This window comes from Lepus europaeus, chromosome 13, assembly GCF_033115175.1.
Source record: "Lepus europaeus isolate LE1 chromosome 13, mLepTim1.pri, whole genome shotgun sequence".
NCBI classification, from domain to species: domain Eukaryota; kingdom Metazoa; phylum Chordata; class Mammalia; order Lagomorpha; family Leporidae; genus Lepus; species Lepus europaeus.
In genome coordinates this window covers 14,883,564-14,908,746 of record NC_084839.1, presented here as the reverse complement: position 1 = coordinate 14,908,746, position 25,183 = coordinate 14,883,564, and the positions used below count along the sequence as shown (strand labels likewise).

At 37.4% G+C, this 25,183-nt stretch overlaps 1 protein-coding gene across 2 annotated transcripts in view; it reads left to right on the top strand.

The window, feature by feature from the left end:
* The window catches only part of SMC6 (structural maintenance of chromosomes 6), a 95,934-nt gene that overhangs the window by 39,254 nt on the left and 31,497 nt on the right, over positions 1–25,183 (top strand). For both annotated transcript variants that reach the window (XM_062208981.1, XM_062208980.1), the window contains 12 exons: positions 178–297; positions 394–492; positions 4,841–4,987; positions 5,651–5,739; positions 5,915–6,079; positions 6,775–6,953; positions 8,698–8,902; positions 14,563–14,677; positions 16,833–16,993; positions 20,102–20,237; positions 21,785–21,865; positions 22,869–23,039. In XM_062208981.1, coding sequence (XP_062064965.1) covers positions 178–297; positions 394–492; positions 4,841–4,987; positions 5,651–5,739; positions 5,915–6,079; positions 6,775–6,953; positions 8,698–8,902; positions 14,563–14,677; positions 16,833–16,993; positions 20,102–20,237; positions 21,785–21,865; positions 22,869–23,039 — 1,668 coding nt within the window. The remainder of the gene's footprint in view (positions 1–177; positions 298–393; positions 493–4,840; positions 4,988–5,650; positions 5,740–5,914; positions 6,080–6,774; positions 6,954–8,697; positions 8,903–14,562; positions 14,678–16,832; positions 16,994–20,101; positions 20,238–21,784; positions 21,866–22,868; positions 23,040–25,183) is intronic.

Below are 25,183 nucleotides of genomic sequence, written 5' to 3'. Positions count from 1 at the left end.
TTGCCTAGTAAAGGGAAACAAAATTATTGCACCTAGTAAAAGTACCAAAGAGCCACTTTAAAGAAGCCATTTCCTAATAAACTTTTATGGAGTGCTTGTTTAGGCATTGTTTTCAAAAGAAATACATTTGCAAAATGCCTTTTAAGTAATATATCCTGTACTTTTCCTTTTTTAAAGCGACTTACTGAACTAAAGCGCCAGTGTTTGGAAAAAGAAGAACGTTTTCAAAGTATTGCTGGTTTAAGTACAATGAAGACTAATTTGGAGTACTTGAAACATGAGATGGCTTGGGCAGTGGTAATTTCACTTTAATTGCTTCTTCACATGTTAACAATATACACAGTGTCTAAGGTGACAGTCTTGCCAGTGATTTGCTATATGATTTCTTTTTAGGTCAATGAAATTGAAAAACAATTGAATGCTATCAGAGATAATATCAAAATTGGAGAAGATCGTGCTGCTAGACTTGACAGGAAAATGGAAGAACAGCAGGTAATTACAGTTTTTTAAATAGAAATTTAGTAGGTTCATTTGAAATGGCAGATATTAGACTAGTTGTGACCTACAATCTTTATGTTTATTTGTATTTGAATTTATTACTCATGTGAAGCAGACCTAAGCTTTTAATGAGGACTGTTGTTGCAAGCAATTCCCTTGAAAAAAAACAAGTCCTGTGTTTGGCTGTGACAAATCTGTCTTGGGCTAAGGCTGTAGATTTTTCATGATGTAGACAATGGGTTTTTGTTACTGATGAGAAATACTAGAATGGGAAGCTTTTACTTTTGGTTTTATTAAGAAGTTGAAACACAGAAGGCCCTTAAGAATGAAGTGATGCTAGGATAACACTCAATTAGAATAACATTATGTCTAAGTATCAGGAATTATGGGAATTCAGAACTAAAAACAATGCCCTGAGATTGCTTATGGAACATTAAGAAAACTAGTATAGGACCCAGAACCAAGATTTCCCGTTAGAGAATCTCATGCAAGTGGAACACATGTAAAATAAGTTGTTTGGTCTGTAAGGTTCATTTCAACCTGAGATCTAAGAACCCAGGCAGAAACGTCTCTGAACAGCATGAAACTTTTCCACAGGGTCCTAGAGGTAAACGGTGGTTGAGTGGTCAGTAATGGCAGTGTCCTTTTGGGGAATTTCCACGTAGACCTTTACCATTTAGCTGATCCACCTTTTGTGCTTCTTTTTTGAGGTACAATTCATATGCCATACAATTTGCTCATTTAAAGTTTACAATTCAGTGGGTTTTAGTATATTCACAAAGTTGTGCAGCTACTACTGTAGAGCTCTTCATGTTGTTAGAACTCCTACCTTTTCTTTGTTTATAGAAATGTGCTCCTGGTGTACTCTATGTCTGTGTGAATTATTCAACTCTTAATATTGTGTTCTCTTTTGTCCTAAGAATTTCTGGCCCCCAGGCTTGGTTGTGGTTTAAGATGTAATCTTCCCCAGCCTGTTTTTTTTCCTGTCTTCCTCCAAGAGAAGCAGATAGGTCTTTTTTTCTTTGGAGGGTTATGACATCAGTCCATCAAAGATGATTAGTATGTAAAGAAAATAGAAAAGGTGAAGATTACAGTCAGTGATTTCTGGACTGAATTTCTTACTCTCTCTTCAAGTAGTAAGTGGAAAGTTTAGCCCTTTCCATCGCTTATCTCAAAGTTTCATTTCTGAGAGAATATTGGAAATTATCACCAAATATTTTTTCAGCCTCATTTCTCAACTTGTTGGGGAAAAGCCTTAAATATTTTTTTCTTCCTAAACATTTCACAGTCTAAAATTAGGATCTGTTATGATCTAGTAACAGATGCTCATTTCTTTTTCAAAAAGGAAGCAGAGGATTGTGATTTCTGATTGTCTTTAGGCATTTTGTTTCCTTACCTTAAGCATTTGGACCTCCTGGGTTTGTTAAACAGCAGATTTTTGGAGAGCATGGTCATTCTGACATTTGTATTTGCCTCACCATGTCTTTATTTATTTATTTATGTATATAATTTTATATACACATACTTTATATATATATTATACACATATACTTTATTGCAATTTTTTTCTGGGATTTAACCCTAAGATATGATTATTGCTGGTGCTTAGCAAAAGACTCCAGTTTATATTCAGTACTAGCAAAATGTTTTTCTAAATGAAAACAGTATCCAACAAAATGAATTAAAATATTTTCTTTAAAAAAATCATTTGAAAGTTTGTTTTCTTCAGCCTGCCTAATGACTAACACAATAAAGATATACACACATCTGCCTGATTTATACAGAATATACCTCTCAGTCTACAACTATTTCAGTAAGTGATAGAGAACTCAATATAACCATTTTTTGGAACTAAGCAATACATTCCTAAGAAATATTTTTACAGACCCCCCATCTTTTATGTCCAGCTATGACAGTGTAACTCTAAAGAGGATAAAGTCAATAATGACTTCTTTCACGTGAGTTCATGACTACAGTTGCTTTGCTATCAAAATCTGTATTTGATCCACTGTGAGCATTAGATGAGATTGAAACAATTCCAAAGAAAAGAGCACAACGCACATTTGTGATCACCTATCGACAACAGCAAGCATTGCATTCAAGACTATCTTACCTCAAAAATTAAATAAAACCAGCCCACACACTAGCATTTTCTCCACAGTGGGACTATAGAAAAATCTCAGTATCACAGAGAATCCTCCTATCTTCTTTAATTTTTTTTTTTTTAAAGATTTATTTATTTATTTGAAAGGCAGAGTTAGAGGCACAGAGAGAGGTCTTTCATCTGCTGGTTCACTCCCCGAATGGCCTCAATGACAAGGAGTCTGGACCTTCCTCCAGGTGTCCTACATGGGTGCAGAGGTCCAAGCACTTGGGCCATATTCCACTGCCTTCCAGGCAGATTAGCAGGTAGCTTGAATGGAAAAGGAGCAGCCGGAACTCCAAATGGTGCCCATATGGGATGCCAGCACTGAAGGCAGTGGCTTTACCTGCCACGCCACAGCGCTGGCCCCCTTAATGTTCACGGTCACATTTTTCCGCTCAAATTGACCTCCACTGCAGTTCAGTAGATCAGTAGCAAATCAATAATTGAGTGTGTCCCTTATATGATTTCCCTCCATCTAATACTTTTTTCCCCCCTGTCATCATCCTCTTTAAAAATCATTGTAAAAAATTGAACCCTTCAAGGATTCACTCTGCCTCTTCCCCAGAATTTGAAATTAATTTCTCGTGAAATTAATTTCCAACATAATGAGTTGCACTGAGACATAACGCATCAAAACCCTGCCCAGCACTCTTTAAAACTGTCAAGGCAGTAAGAGTATGTACTGTCTCAGCTTGAACTTTTTGCATTTCACTTTGAATCCTGATTCCAGATTCTACAATGCAGACATGATCAATTACTCCCATATAGTCTTCATGTGCCGGAATTAATATTTGGATTGTTTCTTGGTGGCAGCAGTAGGCCTGGGAGATACTGCTACCTATTCTTCTCCAATACTGTAGACGCCACCTCTGTGTCCCAGCGGCCCAGCCACTTACTGATAGGCAGCTCATTACCACTGACATCCACACCATTTCCCACCATGTCTTATGTAAAGCCTTTCCCATAGGTTGAATGTATTTCCAAAAGGTTCATCGAAAATAGAAGTAAAAGGTAAGTTTATTTTGGCACAAAAGCTATGTGTGGTTTTTCATTATGTATGTTTTCCATGAACTTTTTGGAGTGCCCCTTGTATGTGTTTAATTATTGCTTTTAGAATGAGTATTGGATTGGTTTCTGAAGAAATATCATCTAAAGCAGACTTTAAATTTGTGTTAACATAATTTAAAGATGAAAATATGAATGAATATTTATATCGTGTATAAATGTTGAATTTGTATAACACTTAGATCCACCTTAAATTTTTACTTAAAAAAATTTATTCTGCCCATTGTCACAAAGTTCTTTTCTATTACAATGGCAGAATTGAACAGCTGTGACAGGGACTCTATGGCCCACAAAAGCTTGAAGTATACCCTGTTTGGCTGTCTATGGGAAGTATTTGCCGACCTGATCTAAATATTTCGCATGTCTGTCTCTATCAACCCATTCCTATTTTCAGTGTCCCATTTTTGTCCCTATTTTTGTTCTACAATATTAACTTATTACTGAACTGTTTTTCTTTAATTTTTCCCTTCACCCACCCTCCCTTCCAAGTACTTCCAGAGTGATGTAACTTGCAAATTTTGTCCTTTGTAGTCTCTCTGTTGAGAGAATTAAATTGTAAACTGATCATTCATTATGGAGTGCATGACTCGCCTGTCCTTCATCTTATCTCCTACCATCTCCTCTCAATTTAAGCTCATACAAAATTTTCATTCCTAAATTATGAATATCGTTCTTACATGTTCTCTGTATCTTTAACACTCTTCCTCAACTTATGTCCTATACACTTGGATTAATCTTTCAAGTCTCAGCTCAGGTACTACCTCTTCCTTGAAGGCATTCTTGGATTTTTCTGGAAGACCCTATATTTTGTTTTATGCTACTTAAGTAGTATTTACATGCAAACTGTTGTCATTAATTTGTCTTTCTCGGCTACATTGTGTTTATCTTCCTTTAATTGTGTTGTTTGAAGACAGTTATTATTATATCTATATTGCCAGAGGATAGCACATTTGTTGGATAACTAGATGTGTGTTAAAATTAAATCATATTTTGGTATTTTATATGTTTGCTTACCTAATATTTTGAGCAAAATTAAATTCATTGGGATGTGAACTATATATAATTATTTTTGAGGTTTTCTCTTTATGGAAGAAAAAGAAAATGTACCCCAATAATGTTATTTTCTTAAAGGTCAGACTTAATGAAGCAGAAAACAAATACAAGGATATTCAAGATAAACTAGAAAAGATTAGTCAAGAGACAAATGCACGAGCACCAGAATGTATGGCATTGAAAGCAGATGTCACTGCTAAAAAAAGGGCCTATAATGAAGCTGAGGTGAGAGAAGTTAACAATACTAGAACTGTTTACCTCCTTTAAAAGTAGAGGATTTGTATCGGGGTTGAAATCTGATCTGCTTTCAACACTTTAAAAAATGCCGTGGTTTGAAGCGGTCATTCATGCACTTTATATATACATATATATGTATATATACATATATATGCACACACACACATATATGTATATATTATGTATATGTATATATAAAGGGTCCAGTGCAATAGCGTAGAAGGTTAAGCCTCCGCCTGCAGTGCTGGCATCCCATATGGGCACTGATTCAAGTCCCAGCTATTCCACTTCTGATCCAGTTTCCTGCTAACGCACCTGGGAAGGCAATGGAAGGGGCCCAAGTCCGTGGGTCCCCGTACCCATGTGGGAAACCCAGAACAACCTCCTGGCTTTGGCCTGGCCAAGCCCCAGCTGTTGTGACCATTTGGGGAGTGAACCAGCAGATAAAAGATATCTTCCCCCTCCCCCTTTCTGTCTCTTATCTCTTCCTTTCAAATACATAAATAAATCTTTAAAATAAATATATAATATTTTATATATATATATATTTCTGAACATTTTCAACCTCCAATTTGAAAATTTAGCAAAAGTGGACTTGAATACTATATTTGTTTCTTCATTTTACTGGAATGTGTCTTAATTTTTTGTTAGGTTTTATATAACCGTTCCTTAAACGAATATAAAGCATTAAAGAAAGACGATGAGCAGCTTTGTAAAAGAATTGAAGAACTAAAAAAAAGGTATGATAGTTATTTTGCAGTTTTCACAGTTACCTGATTTGTACTAAACTAAGCTAGGTTATTGGAGTGTTGTGTTTTCTGTATATGGCTAATGGAATTGTATTATATTGGTTTATGTCTTTTAACTGTTAGGTTTTTCACTTAACATTTTTCATTTTGGATTATTTACTGTTAGTACTGATCAGTCTTTGGAACCTGAGCGGTTGGAAAGGCAAAAGAAAATATCTTGGTTAAAAGAGAGAATAAAGGCCTTACACGATCAGGAGAATTCCGTCAATCAAGAGATTGAACAGTTTCAGCAGGCCATAGAAAAGGACAAGGAAGAATATGCTAGAATTAAGTAAGTTTGCTGTAATTTTGGCATAATTTTCTTCAGTTGCTTCCATATTGTATGGTTTTTCTCTTTCTATGAAAAGAAAATGTTTTTTTTTTTGTTTTTTTCTGTGTAACAAAGGATATTTTAAAATCACTTTTATAAGACTTTTCTCACATTTATAGGTGTCTTGGGCCATCACTATTATATCACTTTCTTCACGCCAAATTTTTCCTTGGTAACCATTATTTTCAAATCAAAAAATCTCTGCTTTCAGATTTTAGGGCAGCTGGATCATTTGTTGGTATGCAGGTATTAAGGGCAAATGCTAGAGGCCGGCGCTGTGGCTCACTTGGCTAATCCTCAGCTTGCGGTGCTGGCACCCCAGGTTCTAGTCCCGGTTGGGGCGCCAGAGTCTGTTCTGGTTGCTCCTCTTCCAGTCCAGCTCTCTGCTGTGGCCCGGGAGTTCAGTGGAGGATGGCCCATGTGCTTGGGCCCTGCACCCACATGGGAGACCAGGAGGAAGCACCTGGCTCCTGGCCTCGGATCGATGCAGCATGCTGGCCATGGCGGCCATTTGGGGGGTGAACCAACGGAAGGAAGACCTTTCTCTCTGTCTCTCTCTTACTGTCTAACTGTGCCTGTCAAGAAAAAAAGGGGGCAAAAGCTGAATATTTCTGTGTAACTTTATCACATGTCTCTTTTTCTGCCTTTTTTCTTAGGAGAGAAGAATTGGATGTGAAGCATACACTGAACTATAATCAGATACAACTGAAAGAATTGAAAGATAGTAAAACTGATCGACTGAAAAGATTTGGCCCTCATGTTCCAGCTCTTCTTGAAGCAATAGATGATGCTTACAGACGAGGACATTTTACCTACAAACCAGTAGGCCCTTTAGGTATTTGTCATGACTTGCCAAGGATATCATGAACACTAGGTATAATAACATTGTATTTGAAGAAAGGGGTCTTTTGAATTTGTTTCAAAAAGATAAAAAGAGAGTGAACGCCATAGACCTATACATTTTTGATAGGCGTTTAGCCTAGTGGTTAAGACCTTGGTCTTGTGCCATATCCGGGTACATGATTTCTGTACCTGACTTCTGCTCCTGACTCCAGTTTCCTGCCAGTGCAGACACTGAGAGGCAGTGGTGATGGCTCAAATAATTGGAATCCTGCCACCGGTGTAGGAGACCTTGATTAAGTTCCCAGCTCCCAACTTTGACTAGGCCCCGTGTGGCCATTGCAAACATTTGGGGGTGAGCAGATGGGAGTTTGCAATCTCTCTGCCTCTTAAAAAAGAGAAGAAAAGAGAATAATATACTTACTTGTAGGCTTTAGTTATGGTTTTTAAATAATGGTAAAATCACTTTAAATTTTGTGGCTTTTCTTTTTACCATTAAAGCATTAATTAACCAGAAGAAAGAGAATTTAGGGAAATGAAAATTATAAAATTGAATAATTTGGGGCCAGCGCTGTGGCGCAGTGGGTTAAAGCCCTGGCCTGAAGTGCCAGCATCCCATATGGACTCCAGTTCTAGTCCCGGCTGCTCCTCTTCCGATCCAGCTCTCTGCTATGGCCTGGGAAAGCAGTGGAAGATAGCCCGAGTCCTTGGGCCCCTGCACCCAGGTGGGAGACCTTGAAGAAGTCCCTGGCTCCTGGCTTTCAGTCAGCGCAACTCCGGCCATTGTGGCCATCTGGGGAATGAACCAGCAGATGGAAGACCTCTCTCTCTGTCTCTACCTCTCTCTCTAACTCTTTCAAATAAATAAAATAAATCTTTAAAAAAACAAAATTCCCTGTAACTGACACGGAAGCTGACAGGGATGAGAAGATGTGACACTCAAGCAAGGAGAGGAAAGATTAAAAAAGAAGAAGAAAAGAAGACTTGGTTCTTATTTTATTTCTTAAACGAGCAAACTTGAGCATGATTGATTAAATCAGAGAATTTGATCGCATCGGGATATACTTGAATGCTTACCTGAATTTTACATGACCTTTATAAAATGACTTCTTTCTTAATTCCTACTTGGGTTGGAAAACATGATTTGAAAACATCCTCTTTGAACTCTAAAATCTGTGATTACTTAATTATTCCCATACATACATGAAATTTAAAGAATGTTTTTGGTCGTAGTCTGGGGAATTGCATAATTGTATATCATTTGGTGAAATGGTGCTCTAAATCGACATAAATTTTATTAGTACATGGTTGCATTTAAGTATTGCAGTAATAATATCTGTTCATTTAAATATACATATCTTCATACCACAGTCCATTTCAGTAGATGAGGCTTTGTTCCCATCCTTAAATCTATCTTAAGTGGTTTTACAGAAAGTAATAAAGAATCTGTACATCTTTTGACTTGATTTTCAAAACACCATTGAGAGCTAGAATAGAATAGACTTATGTAGAAACATCACTGTTGAGTTACATTGGAGTAGGGTATTTTTTTTCCACAAGATTTAGTAGATTTCTCCCTGCTGTGTCCAGGGACTATGTGAGAATTTCCTATTCAGTTCATATAAGCTCTGTAATGTCATTTAAGCTACTTTGAAAATATTTTCAGTCATTTTTGAACTGTTAAAAAGACGATTCCATCAATGCGTCAAAGAGCATTCATGAGTCCTGTCTACTTTTAGGAGCTTGCATTCATCTTCGGGACCCTGAGCATGCTTTGGCTATTGAGTCGTGCTTAAAAGGACTTCTGCAAGCCTATTGTTGCCATAATCATGCTGATGAAAGGGTACTTCAGACACTGATGAAAAGATTTTACTCGTCAGGGACCTCTCGACCACAGATACTAGTTTCTGAATTTCGGAACGAGATGTACGATGTAAGACACAGGTAAGACATCAGTAATTAAATACTGTTTCTGGCTTTTTTTAGTCACGTGTAATGTTGGGAAAAGTTAAAACAACATTAACTCTAGTACTGAATTATAAAATTTCATCAAGCCGGGGGCGTCAGTGTGGCAGAGCAGGTTAAGCCACTGCCTGTGATGCTGGAATCCGACATGGGTGCTGGTTCAAGATCTGGCTACTCAGCTTCCTATCCAGATGTCTGCTAATGCACCTGGGAAGGTAGCAGAGAATGGCCCAAGTGCTTGGGCCCCTGTACCCACTAGGAGACCCAGACGAAGCTCCTGGCTTCTGGCATCAGCCTAGCTCAGCCCTGGCCGTTGTGGCCATTTAGGGAGTGAACCAGCAGATGGAGGACCTCTCTTGTAACTGTGCCTTTCGAATAATTTTTTAAGAATTCATCAAGCCATTTTTATTTCTGTTTGGGCATTGGAGAAATAGTGACAAGAGATACCCCTTACTTTGTGGTTGTGACATGAAGTCTGTTGTGGGAGACACGAGAATAGATACAGTATGCCATGGAAGTTGTACTGATGGAAATGCTTCAGACGTAACCAGTTAAGAGGGAGGTCCTAAGGAAGAACATTGGCACTCTTTATCCGTGGTTTATCTGGCTAAGTGTCTCACAGAGTTTGTAAAGAGTTGCAATTGTTTCTTTGATGACCCTTCTCATGGGCAACATACCCAAACTGGCCTCTGCTGACGACTTGTGTTTTAGGTTAGCTTAGGGCAGATTTTAATATTTCGCGTTCTTGCCATTTACGTAGATAAGAATTCAAAGCACTAGCTCAAAGGAGAAATGCAACATGGTAAGGTTTAAGATTTATTTAGTGAGTCAAAGAAATACACAGGAACATGAGGGCTTTATTAAGGGAGAGTGGGTCAGAAAAAAGTACACGGGGGAGTTCCATACCAGCCTTTTCCAGGGAGCAGGTCAGAGACTGCAATTGAGAGGGCAATAGAGTGGGAACATTGGTAAAATGGGGAGGGGGGAGGGCTCAGCGCTCTCCAGTGTTTTATTCACTTCCCAAAGTGGAGTGCTCACATAGTTTGACAGGTGGGTGGATACAGGTAAAATCAAGTCGGGACAAGGGGGTGTGGCCTCTAGCTCATAGGCTTAATCCTGTCTCCCTGGACTTATCCCATATCATGGGCTCATTACTTTACTTTAAAAATCTGTTCCTGCCTATATCTACTTTTTCTTAAAAATTTTATTTTTATTTTTTTGAAAGGTAAGTGGAATGCTCTTTCTCTCTAGTGAATTTGTATGCATTTACTAATTATCTTTTTTTTAAAGATTGATTTATTTATTTGAAAGACAGAGTTACAGAGAGGCAGAAGCAGAAAGAGACAGAGGTATTCCACCTGCTGGTTCACTCCCCAAATGGCTGCAACAGCCAGAGCTGATCCAATCCAAAACCAGGAGCCTGGAGCTTCTTGTGGGTCTCCCTCATGGGTGCAGAGGCCATCTTCCCCTGCTTTCCCAGGCACATCAGCAGGGAGCTGGATCAGAAGTGGAGCAGCTGGGGCTTTACCCACTACCCCACAGTGCTGGCTTTTCACTAATTATTTTTTATTTATTCTTGACAAAATTGGATCCTAAGATATAGATGCAGTTCAACTGAAGGAGCGAGTAATTGGCTCATGTCTTAGTAGGTAGATCAGGGAAGAATTCAAAGGAGAGGTTATAAATGAATTGTCTTTTAACTGATGAGTTTGTAAAGTGGCAGACAATGTTAAATACCTTTTACACAAATAGAATTCTTTGTGCAAAATGCATGGAGACAAAATGAATTCTGCAAAAAATAGCATTTGCAATTTTTATAGGAAAGAAAGACAAAAAAAATAAATGTTGGTGATATGAAGAAAAGGAAATCTGTTGGTGGGGTGCAAATGAGTACAGCCATAACAGAAAACAGAATAGAGATTCTTCATAAAACTATAATACACCTACCATATGACCCAACTGTCCTTTTGGGTATATATCTGAGGGGAATGAAACCAGCGTGTGAAAGAGGTACCTGCGCTCCTATGTTCATTGTAGCACTGTTTTCAGTAGCCAAGATATGGAGTCAACCAGATGCCCTAGATGACCAGATAAAGAAATTGTGGTATATATACACATTGGAATATGATCAGCCATAAAAATGAATGAAATCTTGATATTTGCAGCAAAATGGATGGAACTGGAGATCATTATTTTAAGTGAAATAAACCAGACACAGAAAGACAAGTACCATATGTTCTGTCTTATATATGGAAGTAAAAAAGTAACCTGACCTTAGAATAGTGATAACTATAAGTTGGCTAAGGTAGAGGGACAAGAAGTCAAAGGAGGTTGAGTGTAATCATTTTAATCAGTTCTAGTGTTCTATAGCACAAAAAGGCAAATATATTTGATAATCTTGTATTATATGATATATATCTATATATATATATATATGTATGAAGAACTGGAAGAGAGGAGCTGGTAGACTCCAAACACAAATAAAAGATAAGGATATGGAAAACGCAGTTAGCTGGTTTGGTCAATTTGCACTGTGTCTGTGTGTTGAAATATTATACTATACCCTATAAAAATCTATATCTATTTATGTATATATATTTACCTTTTGTTATTCATTACGTACTATTTAATACCCTTATTGAAACTTTACCCCTTTTGTTACTATGGTGCCATTTTCTTGATTCTTCTACCTTTTGTATCTTTCACCTCTTCTGTTATTATGCTCCCCACAGCTCTGTACTTGGTCTATTAGCACTTCTCACTTGTATATTGTTATATTTGGAGACATTAAAAAATGTGCCAAGTTTTCAGCATGCTTTTTCCTACTGTTAAATTTGGTTGTACTATTTTTTCTTTTACTTGCCAATAGAAATCTCATGTTAAGTGATTTCTTTCAAGTGTAATTAGAATCCTTTCATTTTGTCCTGTAACTCCTTTTGTCTACCAGGCTCGTTGTGCCTGCCTAGACTTCATGTGCATTTTTTCCTTTGCTCCAGTGTCCTGATGACGTTTTCTATTTAACATTGTTTAGTAAACCTATTTGATATTATCTCAGGACTCTTTGTCTCTCATCACTAACATTTTATTGCTAATATTCCTTTCTACTTTTAGTTCTAGAGTGATTTTTATAGCATCTCTTAGTGTAAAATTAATTGTAACATAAGCCAGAATGAAGTGAATCCCAAGAAAGAACAGCAAAGTGAAGGGCTTATAACTGGGTGCTTTCAAACAAACTAGAATTAGCGACTGCTTCATGGTGTATCCTCCTCAGAATGGTCACTCCTTCCAGCATAGAAACCTGTTTGCAAGGGACTGGCCAGGTTTGCCTTGCACCAGAACTTCTTGTACCACTACCTCCCCTTTAGATTTCCACTCTTTCCTATATCCTCTCCTGCCCTGTTTTGTTTCATTGATGCTACTGTCATTTGTAGAGTACCCATTCCCTGTTTTTTTGTATCCTTGTTTTTAGTTCCACTTGAACTTAATCCTAAGGAGGCCATGAAGCTGTTTCTATCTCACTTCTCTGTTTTCCTCTACAGTAAAAATAAAATTTAAAAAACTCTTCAAAATAATTCTCTGTATCTCCAATTTCTCTTCCTCTTCTGTCCTGAACATGCTCCATTCAGGCTTTTATAGTTTGACTACATACCAAAATAGCTCCTTTCTGGGCACCAAGAAACCTCCTTCTGTGTAATTCAGTAATTAGTTCTTACTGTGCACTAACTTGATTTAACTGGCACTACTGGACTCTGTTCATTATTCTTTTTCCTGAAACACTTTTTCATCTGGCTTGTAGGACTGCACTCTTCTGATTCTCCTAATTTTCCATTATCTTTTTTACTCTTCTCACCTCTAGCTGAATCAGTGCTACAAACTCCTTGCTGTACACTTCTTCCCTAGGTAAACTCATTCAGTTTAATGACTTTATATACACATTGTACACTGATAATTATCAAACTACGTCTATAGCTTGACTGTTTCCTCTGAACACTACAGTGTGGTATACTCAGTATATATTTTCTACTTGAATCTCCAGTAGACCTTACAAACTTACCATGTCTGAGAGCCACATTCCTGATTTCTGTACTAAAACCTGTTGCTCCTAAAATCTCAATTTCTTTTTTTATTTTTTAAGATTTTTATTTGAAAGACAATTACAGAGAGAGAGAGAGAGAGAGAGATCTTTTCATCTACTGGTCACTCTCCCAAGTAGATTGTTATATTCTGTTTTATGTTTTATGCATCAAAAGATACTTTCTTTGTTTTAGAATTCTGGGACTAAAGAAACCCGAAGAATATACCACCACCTTTCCTTCCCTTAACCGTTCATTGCTCTTAAACCTACTGTTCTTGGTGTATTCATTCTTCTGTGCTGAGGTGTTTAAATTTTTTTAAGATGTATTTTTATTCATTTGAAAGGCAGAGGGAGAGACAGAGAAAGACATTTTTTTTTAAAGATTTTATTTATTTATTTGAGAGGCAGAGTTACAGACAGAGAGAAAGATCTTTCTTGCATTGGTTCACCCCCTAAATGGCTGCAACGACCGGAGCTGCACCAATCCGAAGCCAGGAGCCAGGTGCTTCTTACTGGTTTCCCATGTGGCTGCAGGGGCCCAAGCACTTGGGCTATCCTCCACTGCCTTCCCAGGCCACAGCAGAGAGCTGGATCAGAAGGGGAGCAGCCAGGACTAGATCTGGCATGCATATGGGATGCCGGTGCCTCAGGTGAAGGATTAACCTACTGAGCCATGGTGCCGGCCCCTGAGAAAGAGATTTTTTATCCTCTGATTCACTCCCCAAATAGCCACAACAGCTCCCCAGCCGGGGCCAGGCCAAAGCCAGGATCCTTGAACTCCATCCAGGTCTCCCGTGTGGGTGGCAGGTTCTCAAGTATTTGGATCATTTGCTGCTGCCTTCCCAGGTGCATTAACTGGGAATTGGATCAGAAACAGAGAAGCTGGGACTCTGACTGGTACTCTTATATGCTATGCCAGTGTCATAGGCCATGGCTTAATCTGTTGCCACACAGTGTCAGCCTCCAAATGTTTAAATTTTTAATTGTAACATGCACTTTGGTCTCTTTAAGAAGCCCAAATTGGAATTCATGAGAATATTTTTTTGTCACATATTTCCTCTATGTTAATAAACTAAACTTTAGTCTTTCTTATCTCCTATCAGTGGGAGAATTAACAATATAAGTGTTTAAATTCACTTATAGTGTAAGATTGAAGGAAGCTGTAATTATAACAGACAATATGGCATGATAGCTAAGCTGAACTGCCTGGTTTAAGTCCTAGTCTGGCTGCTTAACTATTATTGTTACAGAACTTAATAAGCTCTGAATCATGCTCACCTGAAGAAAAAAAAAATAGTTTTTATTTCATATGGTTGTTACTAGGATTAAGTGAGCTGATATTCATTATGTTTAAAACAGTGCCTAGCATATAGTATTTATGTGTTTGCTAAGTAAGTAATCCTGTTAAAGCTGTGTTTTCTAAAACACTATCAAATATTTTATATTGTGTTGTAATCCTCTCACCCGCCAAAAAGATCTTTCTCTAGTTAATATATATAAAGTTTATATATATATTTATAATTAAAATTTGCAAAGTTAATCCTTATGTATCTTTGTCTTCTAGAGCTGCTTATCATCCAGAGTTTCCCACGGTTCTGACAGCTTTAGAAATAGACAATGCAGTTGTTGCAAATAGCCTGATTGACATGAGGGGCATAGAGACAGTGCTGCTGATAAAAGTAAGACAAGATGCTTGCTGTATTTTATATTACTCTAAAATTTTCAAAACTGAGAGAGGTTTTATAAATTCCCATTGCCATTTGTTCGTAGAGCTATTGATTATGGCATGTACTTTTTCCTTGTAAGAAAATGCAAGATAGTATACAACTGGATGGTTTGTGTGTTCTCTGTCCCAAGGGACTTGGTAACTTTATAGCTTTTCTTTGTAAAGTAATTTTACAAATTGATGTTAATTTTTGGAAGTGTTGCTATAGAAGTTTTTTGTTCTCTCTTGATTGGCTGCCAAATTAATTTTTATTGCACTGACAGATAAATACATTACGATTATTCTGCTTTTTAAATGAAATACCTTGATATTTTACAATTTTTTTCATATAAATGTGCTCTCTAAAATCAGTATTTTTTTCATTGTGTATTTTTACATGCTTGTTAGATTAAAGGATTCAGTTTCATATTGGCATGAATGCTTGCAGAGAAGGGACAGAAGATTCAAAACAGAAATCTGGGCAGTGAAGAAAATGAGAATCTGTTTTTCTTATTAATGGAAACAGAAATAACTGTCTTGGTATCCCAGATGTGTTTGTGCTGTAATTGTTTGTGTCATGGTTCTTTCATATTTTTAGAAGGATACTTGGCAGAAAATAAAGAGGTTGATTAGGCTTAAACCTAATCTCACTATCCCCCTAGGATTCAAATATTTCCAGGCTTTCCCTATATTGCCAATAATCTTTTATTAGTATTTGTATTTGCTCATACCTTTCTTAGGATATAAAAGTCGTTTAGATAGATGGCTGTTTGGTATAGTCATTAAGTTACTGCTTGGGATGCCCGCATGCCATACTGGAGTGCCTGACTTTTCTGCCTCTGATATAGCTGATAATAACATGTACTTTGAGAGGCAGCAGGTGCTGGCTCAAACACCTAGGTTGTAACCTAAATAGGAGACCTGGATTGGATTAAGTTCCCAGCTCCTGGCTTCTGCCTGGCCCAGCCCTAGCTGCTGCATACATTTAGGGAGTCAAATAGTGATAGGAAGATCTTGTCTCTCAATTAAAGTGAAAATAAGAAAAAAATCTTAGAAAAAAATAGTATCTGTGTAAATTAGTCTAAAGTAAATATTTTCATGTGAAAAGGTATTTAAAATAATTTTTAATTTTAAGTAGATGCAGTATTAAAATTTAAACATGGGAAGCGGGATACACAGCAGACTCATAGAATGGCAGATGTCCTAAATAGCACTCTGGCCTCAGAGTCAGCCCTTAAGGCATTCGGATCTGGCGAAGAGCCCATGAGAGTATTTTAGGCATGGAAAGCCAAGACACTGAGGAAAAAAAAAAGAAAAGAAGACCTAAATGAAAGATGTCTGCGAGTGAGATCCCAGTGGAAAGAATGGGGCCATCAAAGAAGGAGGTACCTTTCTCTGAAGGGAGGAGAGAACTTCCACTTTGACTATGACCCTGTTGGAATAAGATCGAAGTCAGTGAACCCTAAAGGTTTCCATAGCCTTGGCAACTCATGACTAGAGCCTAGGGAGATTACTGACGCCATAAACAAGAGTGTCAAATTGTTAAGTCAACAACAGGAGTCACTGTGTACTTACGTCTCATGTGGGATCAGTCCTTAATGTGTTGTCCAGTGTGAAGTAATGCTGTAACTAGTACTGAAACAGTATTTTTACACTTTGTGTTTCTGTGTGGGTGCAAACTGATGAAATCTTTACTTAGTATATACTGAATCGATCTTCGTTATATAAAGATAATTGAAAATGAATCTTAATGTGAATGGAATGGGAGAGGGAGCAGGAGATGGGAGGGTGTGAGTGGGAGGGGAAGTTATGGGGGGGGAGCCAATGTAATCCATAAACTGTACTTTGGAAATTTATATTTACTAAATAAATTAAAAAAAGAATTTAAAAACAAAGTACATTGCTCTGTCATAAAGTATTGTTTACTAGGTTATTTTAAAGACTGAGGAATTGCAGTTCTTTGGACATTGAAAAGTTGTTTGTGAAACTCTTATTTTTAATGAGATTATTTGAATGTTTAAGAATACTGGAATTATTTTAAGATAATAAGGAAAGGTTTTATTGTGAAGTTGTGTCCATGTAAGATGCTTTGGCAAGGCTTTCAAAATGTATTTTCCTCTCTATTTTAGAATAATTCAGTAGCTCGGGCAGTAATGCAGTCCCAAAAGCCACCCAAAAATTGTAGAGAAGCTTTTACTGCTGATGGTGATCAGGTTTTTGCAGGACGTTATTATTCATCTGAAAATACGAGACCTAAATTCCTAACCAGAGATGTGGATTCTGAAATAAGGTAGGAGTCAAGTGTAGCTTTACTGCATTGTTTCCACTGCTTCCTTTCAGATTTCATTGCTTTCATATTATTCTCTCAGTGGTTATTTCAGGGAGAACCATGTTAGGTCTGTCTCAGTGTTTTACCCCTAAAAATTATTTAGTTGGTTGTAGAATTCCAGGCTGATAGTTTTGTCATCACTTTAGCAGCAGTGTTTAGGACTGAGAACACAAAATGTGTTCTCTCCACCAGCAGATCTGTCCACAAAGAAATAAGGAGCTTAACTCAGAATGTACATCTTCTACATCACCATGTTCACTGGTGAGGTCTGCTGATTTTTCTCATTGAGGGTACAGTTTCCATGTGTGAGTTTACATCTGGTTCAAGCTCTTTATTATGCCTCTGGTACTTTGAGTTGCTCTGTTACTGAAAGATCCATCAACACAATTAGAACACATGCCTGGGAAAATAGGAGCTGCTAAGGGAGACAAATTGAGAAGGTAAATGAAAAACTAATAATGCACTGAATAAGATTCAGGAGCATGCAAAATGAATAAAATTTTAAAAAATACATGATTCCCAGCTACATTAGTTCAGAGGATCGATTGATAGATTGGATCTGAATTAATAACTTGGAAGATCATATGTAGAAAAACTTAGAACTGAAGTAAAATAAATATAAGGAAATTGAGCAGACGTATTCTAAATGGCTTGTATTTGTAGGAGAAATAAGGTTTTTATTGAAACAGAGTTCTTGTTTTCAAATAATAGTAACCATTTTTGTTTGATTTCAAGAGCAACGTTAGGGTAAATAACCACAGTGAATATTATAAAGTTCAGTAAAGCTTGTTCATCCACAGAAAAAGGTAAAATGATCAGTGCTTGTGTTGTGGCACTGGGTTTTGTTTGTTAATCGTGGTGTGGTTTCCAGTGGTGAAAGTTCATGTAATATATCAGCAGTCCTTTAGAATAATTACCAGTGTGTTTCATTAAGAAATTACCTGTGGATTTTGAGTCAAAATTCTGTAACATTTTCTATACAAAAGTGCTGAAGAGTGTTTTTCAAATTTTATTCTTTGATTTGTTCTTTTAAGCAGATATTTAAAGAAGACTTAATGTACCTGGTACTAAATAGGTACAAGATACAGCAGGAAACAAAGTACACAAAACTCTGTCCTGGATTCTCAGTGGTCCTCAGTGCTGTGAGGAAAAGTGAAGCACAGGACAGGGCAGGAGCTGGAGGAGTGTGCTGTTTTAGATGGGCTGCAGAGGGAGGTGCATTCATCCAACACAAGGGGCTTGTATCCTTGGCTCAGGCTTACTGTACCCTTTAGTATCTTTATCTGGGTCAAAACTAATTAAAATCCAAGTAGGAATAGTATACGACAGTTTTTTTTTTTTTCCTTAAGGTTTGTTTGTTTGTTTATTTATTTATTTATTTGAAAGGCAGAGTTACAGACAGGCTGAGGCAGAGATTTTCCATCCATTGATTCACTCCCCAAATGGCCACAAGGGCCGGAGCTGGGCTGATCCGAAGCCAGGAGCTGGAGCCTCTTCTGGGTCTCCCACATGGGTGCAGGGGCCCAAGCACGTGTGCCATCCTCTGCTGCTCTCCCAGGCCATAGCAGAGAGCTGGGTCAGAAGTGGAGCAGCCGGATCTTAAGCCAGCACCTATATGAGATGCTCCCACTGCAGGTGGCTGCTTTATCTGCTACACCGGGGCACTGGCCCTATATATGACAGTTTGTAACCATTAGTCTGCAGGAAAAAAGAAGTTGTAAATTCATAAGTTTTGTTAATACAGGTTATGTTGAGTGCTTTATTTCATAATGTTCAAAAAATTGTATAATAATGTCTGCTCATTTTGTTGTTTTTTACTTTTGGTTTAGGCCCTAAGTGTCAAAAATTATTTTGGTAGTTGGTAAAATTACTGTTTTTTAATAAAGGTATAGATTTATGTATGATAAAATAAGTTATTGTATATACCACAAAATATTTTATGTTCTGTTATTTTATGTACCAGTAAATGCTGCTAATTGAACCATGGACTAGAAAAATGGTTTCAGTTTCAGAGGTGCTAAAAAATGGAAAAGTAGACATCTTTGGGAGAATATGGCAGACTCCTGGAACAGGGCTAGGTTGTTCCTACTGCAAAAGTGGTTCTCATCCTTCAAGCACACAGCTTTGGAAGACAGGTGCTAGGATCAGTAGGGCAGGAACTGCTCATTTCTGGTGCCAGTTGACTGCTATGTGCAGCTTCTCTGCATGGCTTTGGAGACTGCTTATTCTCCATCCCTTTTTTCCTGTTCTCCTCATCATCATCTTAGTGTTTTTCACCAAGAAATTTCCTATTTTCCTCACTCTCTGCCTTGGGTATTTCATTCTTTTTTTTTTTTTTTTTTTTAATTTTTATTTTATTTTATTTTATTTTATTTTATTTTACAGAGTGGATAGTGAGAGAGAGACAGACAGAAAGGTCTTCCTTTTCCGTTGGTTCACCCCCCAATGGCTGCTCCGGCCGATGTGCTGTGGCCGGTGCACTGTGCTGATCCAAAGCCAGGAGCCAGGTGCTTCTCCTGGTCTCCTATGCGGGTGCAGGGCCCAAGGACTTGGGCCATCCTCCACTGCACTCCCGGGCCATAGCAGAGAGCTGGACTGGAAGACGAGCCACCGGGATAGAATCCGGCGCCCCAACCGGGACTAGAACCCGGGGTGCCAGCACTGCAGGCGGAGGATTAGCCTATTGAGCCGCGGCTCTGACCCGGGTATTTCATTTCTTCTTCCCCAGTATAGTACTGTGGACATGTAGTGTAGTGTCCTATTCAGATTTGAATGTTATAGCTTGTCTTAATTCTGTTTCTGCCTCTGTTATGCACAGTACCTCACATGTGGAAGTCATAGCATAAATACTCATTAGTGAAATAAGTAAGACTCCAGTGTATAGGATACTTTCAAAATTTCTGGAATAGATTTTTATGTGGTTAGCAACTTGGTAGGATGATAGAAATGGTTTAGCCGAACAGGATTTTGCAAATTAAAACATAAAATACCTGTTCTTTGTAAAGGCCTAATACATTTATAATGCTGAGAAATAGATTTAAATTTTTTTATTCTTTTCTTCTCATCAAGTGATTTGGAAAATGAGGTTGAAAATAAGAAGGCCCAGATAGTAAACCTTCAGCAACATTTGTCTGCCCTTGAAAAGGATATTAAACGCAATGAAGAATTTCTTAGAAGGTGCCAACTGCATTACAAAGAGTTAAAGGTAAGAACAACACATTATGTTTTTCTCAACTTAGAACTTCCAGGTTAATTTTAAGATCCTGCCATTCCCTTGGAGTAATAATTCTCAAACATTTTGGCCTTGAGCCCTACTACTAAAAGCTTTTAAAAGCAAGGAGGGCCAGCAGTGTGACACAGCAGGTTAAACCACTGCTTGTGCTGCCTGCATCCTATATGGCAGTGCCAGTTCTGTTCCAGTTCTGATACAGCTTCCTGCAGATGCACCTGGGAAAGCAGCAGAAGGTGGCCCAAGTGCTTTGAGCCCCTGCCACCCATGTGGGAGACCCAGATGGAGTTTCTGGCTCCTGGGTTCAGCCTGGTCCAGCCCTGGTGCAGGCATTTGACGAGAGAACCAAAAGGTGGAAGACCTCTGTCTTTTCTCTGTTGCTTTGCCTTTCAAATAAATAAGTAAATCTTAAAACACTTAAAAGAGCTTTTATTTACATGGATTATATCCATCAGGATTTACATTAAAAATACTTAAATGTGAGAATATTCATTTAAAAATAATTCATATTAACAAATAAAATTATTTATGAAAACTATATTTCTGAAAACCAAAATAGTTTAGTCATATGATTGGCATTTTTATATTTTTGTAAATCTTTAATGTCTGGTATAATGAAGGTCAACTGAATAGTTATCAGCTTTGATATTCACTCTGGTGTGACATTACACATCATATAAGCCTCCTGTACACTTGGGAGAAAAATGCTAATAAAAATGGTAAATGTCTTAGTGTTTTTATGAAAACAGTTTTAACATTATGGGCCCCCTAAAAGGATCTCAGAGATGCCCACAGGTTACTTGGATCATATTTTGAAAACCACTGAATCAGGCCGGCGCCGTGGCCCAGCAGGCTAATCCTCCTTGCGGCGCCGGCACACTGGGTTCTAGTCCTGGTTGGGGCGCCGGATTCTGTCGCGGTTGCCCCTCTTCCAGGTCAGCTCTCTGCTATGGCCCGGGAGTGCAGTGGAGGATGGCCCAAGTCCTTGGGCCCTGCACCCGCATGGAGACCAGGAGAAGCACCTGGCTCCTGCCTTCGGATCAGCGAGATGAGCTGGCCGCAGCGGCCGTTGGAGGGTGAACCAACGGCAAAAAGGAAGACCTTTCTCTCTGTCTCTGTCTCTGTCTGTCTCTCTCTCTCTCTCTCTCTCTCACTCTCACTATCCACTCTGCCTGTCAAAAAAAGAAAAAAAAAAGAAAAGAAAACCACTGAATCAGAATAATTTTTTTGTAACTTCAAACTTAGGATGTTTCTGAAAAATATTTTCTTTTGTCAGTCAATAATTTCTTCATTGTAAATGCTGAGATGGACTGCTTATATCTTTTTTTTTTTGTATGGAAATGGCAGAAATTTATAGAGAACCTTTTTTGGTTTATTTAAAACCAGTGTACATCTGTTAATTAAGGAAAACTTTGCATCATAATGCATAGTAGAGCTTTGGATTAATATGTCCTTTCCAAGGTTTTATTATTATTATTATTATTTATGTTTACTTTTTAAAATCTAAATATTTTTCTTTTTAGATGAAAATCAGAAAAAATACTTCTGAAATTCGAGAATTGGAGAATATAGAAGAACACCAGTCTGTAGATATTGCAACCTTGGTAAAATTCCTTCCTCCCTTTTTTTTCCTATTTAAATGTAATGTTAAAGGATAAAACCAACAATTTTGGTTGCTAGCATCATTTCTCAGCTTTTTTTGTTTTTACATCGTTTTGATTTTAAAATTATGTGGTGAAAAGCCTTCAGATTTCTGATTTATTTTGTCTTACCACCTGAAGTAAAGTTTAACAAAGCTGAATTGCATTTAAACACATTATTTTTGTATGGGCCTGCTCAGAATTCTCAGTGTCAGTCTGGGTGGACACAGATGTCAAGGCCATCTCCTAGCCAGTTGTAGTTGGTCTCTGCATTTTCTTTTCTTCAAGCTAATGGTTTTCTTTCTAATTGACCACATATATTACTCGATAGTATTTTTTCAGGCATCTGTTAATGTCATTCAGCTTTGATTTTCTAAGTTGGAATAAATGGAATAAATTCAGTCAGAATACATATTTGTTGAATTTTTATTCTACATCAGGCAGCACACTAAGTATTGAGGAATACAACAGTGAACAAAACAGAATAAGTCCCTGTGCTTCTGAAGCTTTATTCTAATGAGAGTTTGTCATTGTTTCCTTAACAGTAGCTTTGTTTTCCATTTTTCTGCTTTAATGCCATCGATAGACTGTATGTCTTTAAGGAATAGACTGTGTTTTATTTTTGTTCACTTACCAGCTAACACGTTGACATAAGATATGTATGTATTTACACCAAGTATATTTTGTGATAGGGAGAGTGAGCAAGCAGAATCAGGATTGTTCCTTTTGATTATTACGCCAAGCAGATATTGTTTAACTTGTTTCCTAAATGTTCTCTCTCTTCATATTTGTTGATCTGTTTTCTTCTAATTTTAATTTACCATTAAGGGCATAAAAATATTGTTGTTTTCTTTGTATTTGTCTTTGTCTTGCTTTGCCTGTAACCTCTACTTCTCTCTCAGAATTTTTTTTTATTTGATAACTTAAGTATTTGAATTAACCCTATATGCTCTTTAACTGTCACCAGGAAGATGAAGCCCAAGAAAATAAAAGCAAAATGAAAATGGTTGAGAAAAATATGGAGCAACAAAAAGAAAATATGGAGTATCTTAAAAGTCTAAAAATAGTAGCAGAAAATAAGTATGAGGCAATTAAATTAAAAATTAATCAACTGTCAGAACTAGCAGATCCACTTAAGGTAAATGCTGTTTTTATTCTGATAACATGTGCATTTCATGTTTTAGTTTTATTTCCACAGTGTATTCACCATGTGCTCATTGGATATTGCCCTAAAATAATTTTTGGTTAAATTAAAGCAGAATTATAGAAAAATGGAATGTAAAGAATGGTAGGGACGAGTTTTTCATCATCAAATCAATTACTATTGAACACTTGTGTTCTTGCCTTTAGGAGACTAAATCTCTAAATTTCAGTTTCCTTGCAGGATTACAGCTTTGTTGCCTCTTTATTTTGTGATTTTTTTTTTTTTTTTTCAGAACCAGAAACAGACATTTTTATAGTGTGTCTCTACTGATAGTGCACTTGCTTGTTCGGCTTCTCACCTTTCCTTCAGTATTGCAAAGTTTAATTGCTAGAAAAGCCAATTTGAAATAGAGTGCTACCTATTTCCTGATTATCAACATATCAGTTCAAATCCGTGCTGAATTTTATTTTAAGATTTGTTTATTTTATAAGAATTACAGAGAGAGACAAAAAGATCTTCCATCTACTGGTTCATTCCCCAGATGGCTAAAATGGCTAGTACTGGGTCAGGCTGAAGCCAGGAGCTTAGTTTGGGTCTCCCACATGTGTGGCAGGAGCCCAAACACTTAGGCATCTTCTGCTGCTTTTAGAAGGGAACTGGATGGATGTGAACTGACACATATATGTGGGATGTGGGCATCATAGGCAGTACCACTATGCCACAACGCAGGCCTCTCCATGCTGAATTTTTCTTTATTTTTAGCACATAATTTTTTTTTAAGATTTATTTATTTATTTGAAAGTCAGAATTAATCAGAGAGAAGAGGATAAGCCGAGAGAGAGAGGTCTTCCTTCTGTTGGCCCACTCCTCAACTGGCTGCAACGGCCGGAGCTACGCCGATCCGAAGCCAGGAGCCAGGAGACTCCGGGTCTTCCACGCAGCCACAGGGGCCCAAGAACCAGGGCCATTGCAGAGAGCAGGGCGTTAACCCACTACGCCACAGCGCCGGCCCAACACATAATTTTTGAGGCCAGATTTAGGGACAAAAATTATTTAATAAATTCTTCATGATACTTAATAAACTTAATTATTTAGATAGCTTATCGTCTTCATTTTTAGGAATAACTCAGTTATTTTCTAAACTTTATAAGACAATAAGACACTAAGAGATTTGATGTTAAGTTTTTTAAATAATTTACTTAGAAAATAGCTACCATCTCTTTATTTTTTTTTAAGTTTTATTTATTTCCTTATTTATTTGAAAGGCAGAGTAATAGAGACAGATTTTTGTAAAAATTTTTTTAAAAGATTTATTTATTTACTTGAAAGGCAGAGACACAGAGAAGAGGATAGAGAGCAAGCTTCCATCCTCTGGTTCATCCTCCAAATGGCCACCACAGCCCGGGCAGGGCCAGGCCAAATCCGGGAGCTTGTTCTGGGTCTCTCACATGGGTGTAGGCTTCCTAGGACTTGGGCCATCTTCCCCTGCTTTACCAGGTGCATTAGTAGGGAGCTGGATTGGAAATGGAGCAGCCTGAACTCAAACTGGTGCCCATATGGGATGCTGGTGCTGCAGGCGGAGGCTTAACCTCCTATACCACAACGCTGGTCCCCTGATGTTATGTTCTAAGAGGAGAAAAGTATATTGTTAATATCACTAATTTGTAGAGAAATTACCCTTTGAATCAAAATGTATTTTAACTTTTTAAAAGTTTAGAAGAATTTGCCTATATGTGAATTTTACTATAGTAGTCTTCATTAAAAATTTTAGAGAATATAATGTGAAGAATGAGGAAGAATATTAAAGAAAGTTGCAGGAATAACTGCATTGAAATAGTTTCTGTCTGTTTGGTGTTGGTTTTCAATGTTGCCTATGTAGCTGGGATTCCTACCTGCCACTATAATTTGATTTGTTTAATTTTTTTTCTATTTAAAATGAGAATAAAAGGTAAGAAAGATCAAGTGGAATATAAATTTTAGATATTTCAATTGAAAGAAGGACAAGTATTTAATAGAGAAAATAAGAAAGTAGTTACTATAGGAAATAAGAATTAAAGTTACAGGAAGTCTAAAAGTAAAAAATAAGACAAAAATAATTTCTAAGAGAAAATGAGAAGCAATGAAATGAAATATTTCAC